The 5484-nt window shown below is 36.9% G+C and overlaps 1 protein-coding gene across 4 annotated transcripts in view; it reads right to left on the bottom strand.

Annotated features, from left to right (window-relative positions):
* Tlk (Tousled-like kinase) overlaps positions 1–4569 on the bottom strand; it is a 19447-nt gene extending 14878 nt beyond the window's left edge. Inside the window, exons 1-2 of one of the 4 annotated variants that reach the window (XM_026817783.1) lie at positions 4451–4552; positions 3473–3581 (exon numbers count right to left, since the gene is read on the bottom strand). Coding sequence is in view for 2 of the 4 variants with exons in the window: in XM_026817782.1 (XP_026673583.1) it covers positions 4451–4522 (72 nt within the window). In the remaining 2 variants the exon portion in view is untranslated. Of the gene's footprint in view, positions 1–288; positions 672–3472; positions 3582–4450 lie in introns of those variants that run through there. The other 3 variants (XM_026817782.1, XM_018033161.2, XM_026817786.1) reach the window with 3 other exon arrangements.
* Positions 4570–5484: the final 915 nt, after the last annotated feature.

Raw genomic sequence — 5484 nt, 5'->3', positions numbered from 1 at the left:
GTCTTAGAACATTGGATTTCGTACAAATTTCCTATTAGTGTTATATCGGAAATTTAAAGCAACTGGGTATGTCGCTTTCCCTAAAACGTCCTCGAAGTCCGAATGGACAGAATCAGAGAACACCGGTGCACCAGACTCGGGGATTCGCCTTTAAGTCTGCGTGCGCTTGCGTGGGCGTGTATGCGTGGCCAAGAGAGAAAATAAGTACGGCAGAGAGAGAGAGAGAGAGAGAGAGAGAGAAAGAGAGAGAGCTACCAACACGGAGAGTGGGAAAAAGCGTTTACGAACCTAGTGAATCGGGACATGCGGATTTTCACGGTTCTCCTGCGACCATAATCGAGTCAGTCTCGAGTCGTATCGAGCGAGAAATATCCTTTCCTCTCCTCTCCTCTCCTCTTCAAGAGAGAGATCAAGAGAGAGAGACAGAGAGGAAAGCGGCACCGACCAGGTCGATTCTCACTCACAATCGGTGTCTTCTTCCTCACTCGCTTTCCTCACTTAAGCGGGGGATTAAACCGGGTAAACATTCACGAGTACAACAGGAATAACAGCACCGACTGCTGTGATAAATGATAAAAAGCGGCATCGCGAGTCAAAAATGCTTTAGAAGGGTAAAGAGCCGAAAACACCCCTTTAATCGAAACGGAACTGGAAACCGTCGCCTGACCACCGTGTTCGCATACTACTACTATCGCTGCCTAGCTACGTTTCTCTTTCTTTCTTTATCTCGGTGTTTCTTTCTCTATCCCTCCCTGTTGTGCGGCAAATGAGCAACGCGCGAGATTCCGAGATGCGGCAAAAGGTGCAACCTCCGCCTCTCCGCGGCGGCGCTACTGCCCTCCGATCACAACAGGCAAAGAGAGGAAAGAGAACACGGAGAGAGGGGGAGAGAGAGAGAGAGAGACTAGTGATGGAATCAAGTTTGACATCACATATTACATATTATAACTAAATAGTACATATGCAATGTTCATCTTAATCGTGATAGATCCCACAAGTTCCAAACCTACCGACCACGCAATATGGTTTAAAGCATTCTTGATAATAAAAAATGAATTTAATTTTCATATTCTTGGTTATTGGTAAGATAGAGTTGTAATTAATCCCCTAATAAAACCTACTGAAGTGCTTTTAGTTCATTTCTGACTATAATAATAAAAACAACGATCTTGGATCTGTCTACTTTATCCGATTTAACTCTACTAGACTCATTGTCATATCAAATTAACTGTTCGAAGAAAATCCATAATAGTTCATTTTTGGTAACTCGTCATACCGTAAAAAACTATTTAAATAAGTACCAATATTAATAATTTCCCGAAAATGATGTATCTAGACTCCTTTAAGAATCTTTGCACCTACTACAAGTAAGTCATCGAAAGAATAGTACTTCATATAAAATGTTCAATTAATAAGATTCGGCTTGCATACAAAATTTGTGTTTTTCCGGACGAACCCATCGCTACGAGAAGAGGAAGCAGAGAGGGCGAGAGCAGAAGTTGGCGAGAAGGTTCTGTCGTATAGAAGAGGGATGAACAACGACAGTACATATGTTGGAAAAAGATAGGTAAAATCGACGGAGAGGCTAGATACAGGGATAGAGCGAGAGAGGGAGGAAAAAGGGAACCAGCAAGGGGAGGAGGCATATGAGACATTCCTTCAGTGAGTGAACGGATACGGGTACAGGTCGACTGAGTAGAGTACGAGTGAATGTGGATGTGGATGGAAGCGAGCCGGTAAAATCAATGTGGCTCGAAACGTAGCTGTGTCACCACGGCGTACGAAAGGGTGTGCACCCTGTATGTACCTCCTGTCCTCGAGGGTCATTCGACAAGCGAAGGGAGAGAAATTTGAATATAGTTTACACAATTAATTCTTAATATAATCCTTTCATACAATTTTACGCTTATTTCATGGCTTTATTAGTTCTATGTATACCAGAGGTAAGTACTGTCACATTTTTCTGGCTAAAACAATTTTGTGCAAAACTCAACAAAATCTTTGTGAAAAAAGACATTGTAATTGTAATCTATAAATTATTTCTATATTTTTAACAAAAATTCTCGTTAAATAGCAATAAATTCATACCTTCGACCTTTACCTATTACCCTACTATAAGATTTTTATTATAACGATTGATTAAAGTTTAAACGAAACAAAATAACGATGATTATGTAGGAATGACTTTAGTACGGAGATACCATGATTAGATAACGTATCTAAGAAGTTTTGCGAATCTACTTAAAAGAAAATACAATGCGGCGACGACGACGGTAGAATGACGTGTGACGGCAACACGGCCAACGAGTGCCTCTCACTTCCTAACCCAAGGATCCCCCACTATATCTTTGGTGACCCCCCCCACCAATAGGTCGCACGCTCATTAGCAGAGTCGTCGCGCGCGGCCTCCCCCCACTGAGCGTGGTCGCATGCCTGCGAGCGATCAGCTGGTCGGCCACGCGGTGTTGCCTCTGTTGAGACCTCTCAGTGCTCCACGAGCCACGCGGTTTCCCCGTATACCGTGGCGTATATGTACGTATACCGGGTAAGGTTAGGGTAAATACGATTTACCCTGGCCCTCTGCGTACGCGCATCGGTGCTCCGTACCAGTGCCGCCCAACCCGAGGCTCCTTCTCATTTCTACCGATAGTTAAATACTCTCTTCCGCGTTATTAGAAATTTTTCTTTCATAGATTACTTATTTCTAAGCTATCCATATTTCTTCATTGAAAAATATTTTTTTTAATATCTACTTTTTCTCTATTAGTACAAGATTGTGAATGATTCGGAGTGGTACAAATTCGTCTTCTGAATCTCATGATTTTTTAGTGACATTAGATTTCAACTAAAGAACTACGCTGTCAACTATCCTCAAGTCTTTCTAACAGATGGCATTATTACAAGATTTGACCATTATAACTACATATAATATCCGCCGGAAGTATTAGTAAATAGTATGAATAGTATAAACAATTCTAATTTTAGTAGCACTAATCGAAAAACTCTTGTTTCCTGTTTATAGACTTAGAATTTCATTCCTTTATAGTGTTGTGGGTTACTCCCTCAATTTGTAAAATATCATATCCTATCGCAATATGTAACGCAATGAATCGCAATATCGTTCCATACTCATGGCAAGATACAAATGGGCATCTTAAATGAAGCGAGAAATAATAAAATGAAATCCAGAAATATATAATCCAGATCTCAAGATAAAAGACTATTTAAAGATTTACTTATTGTTAGAATCGTTAAGGAACAGCGCTTTTTGACTATGGAAAGACGTTCAAACTGTATTGTACAGAGACGCTTGACTTTGTTTCAAAATTCTTGTACTCTCATCAAATGAAAATGAAAACTTCAACGGTTATGTACGATTTCCTCTCGAGTTACTACGCGTGAGGTAACTCAAAGTCTGAATCCGTAAAACAATATACGGAAAAGAAAAAATTCAAAAAATCAAGTTACATACCTAACCATAATATTTCCATAGACACGGGGTAGTACGAGAGCTGAACTGGAAGAGCTTCAAGGGCAGAAGAGGGTAGAGTTTTCAAGTGCTATAGTGTGTCCTCAGTAACCTACGAAATTAGGATATTCAATACTTTTTCACCGGCTCGGATATACTCAGAATACTCGCGCAAAAATGTTCGTACATGACATTCAAGGAATATATTAATCAATTCAAATATTGATTAAAATATCGTCAAATCTTAGACTGTTTGAAACTGTCTCAGAGCTGTATCCTACCCGAAATTAGCTGCATATTTTTATAGCATAAATCAAAACTATAGCATATTACAAAAGTAGTAGAACATGATAGTCTGTTTAAATATTGCGATAGAATATGGTCAAAGTTTGTATCATTCATTAATTTATAATTGCTTCTTATTCTTCTCTTCTTACGATTTCTTAAGGAATATTTATACACTTTGCATCCTGTTTAATTACCTAAATAATATCAGTTCTTAATCTAAGTCAGTTTTCTCATTAAGATTTCCAAGAAAAAGGTGAATGTAAATCTCTTTTTAATGAAACTGATCTCTTTTAAGTTATAGTACATCTATAACGAAAAAGAGCATCTTTAAAGAGCTTAGACTTCATCGAAAAGTAAAAAATTCATAGGAATTCTCGTAAAAAGATATCTTTCGTAGAAATATACAAAAATATCGATGTTAAAAAACAAAAAATACTTAACGAAATGATAAATGATAAGAATAAAACTACACCTCGTGATGTAAGCCATAAAATTAGTCTAAACCTGAATTTTTGTCAATGTTAGTGATTAATGATTAATGATCGACAAACTTGAACATACCATGTACACTAACCATAAAACGGAAGTTTCGTGTGTTATGAGCTTAACAGAATGAGGAAACGAGGAAAATGAAGGCTGAGGAGGAAAAAGAAGAGTGAAAAGAAGAAAAGAATAGAGGAAAAGATAGCTCACCCTTGCTCCGAGAAAGCGGGCCTCCAATAACTCCTGCTTCCTTGGGTCCAGGGTGGCCTGAAAGTGCTCCATCTTGACACCAGCGCCTTGAAAAAATACCCCCGTTTTAAGAACTTAGCAAAATTATAACAATTCTAACGTGATACTTTAACCCAGGAGCTATAATACTGATTTTCTGTTTTTTAAATCTCCCATCGTCAAGTGCAGTTGACATCAAATAAATAAACGACAAATATAGGATTTTGTATCACAAAATATTAGCTATCACCTCGAATTTTTACTTCAAGAATAATTTCAATTTTATAATAATTTGACGATTATTTTATTCAATAATTGAAACTTTGAGTCAGTATAAAACAAGAGTGGCTTGTAAATAAATAAACTTAAGGGATCTAATCCAAATGTGATGAGACTGTCTTCTTTTACTAGATAAACTAATGAGGTTCTTATAATAGCTATTATCTTATATTGTGTCTAGGAAAAACCCATAAAATGCAAACAAAATTTCAGATAAAATCTTTCAAATATAGGTTACCCAAATACAACAAAAAAACAGAGATTAGAACATAACATTTAGAGGATAATCACTGGATATTTAGACGGCATGTAATATTTAAGGGATATTAAGGAATACGTAAAGGAATGAAGGAGGAAGCCTAATTTCCACTTAGATTCCATTCCTTTCTGACTGTTAAGCTTATATCAATTATAAATTCGCGTGAATGTTCTTTTATATACCTAAGCAACAATGTTTGTATTAATATCTACGTCAATGACAGCCCTAGAATTAAAAAAATAGTATTATCGAACACGAGTTTCGTTGATAATGAATAATAAAAAAATAATTCAGTTCTATTGGAACTACTGCAATTATACATAAATTATACACGAATTACAATGATATTAAACGATAATATATAAGTACGCTCTGTGTGCACCTTTTTCCTAGATTCGGGAATACTTCACGTTCCAAATTACAAACAAATTATAACTGAGACCTTTAATGTTATATCTCAGTTAATAATTTAAAAAAA

This window comes from Ceratina calcarata, unplaced genomic scaffold, assembly GCF_001652005.2.
Source record: "Ceratina calcarata isolate Rehan_Ccalc_2016 unplaced genomic scaffold, ASM165200v1 scaffold671, whole genome shotgun sequence".
Classification (NCBI taxonomy): domain Eukaryota; kingdom Metazoa; phylum Arthropoda; class Insecta; order Hymenoptera; family Apidae; genus Ceratina; species Ceratina calcarata.
Note: the sequence above shows the minus strand (reverse complement) of the source record. Positions and strands in the feature narration are given on the sequence as shown.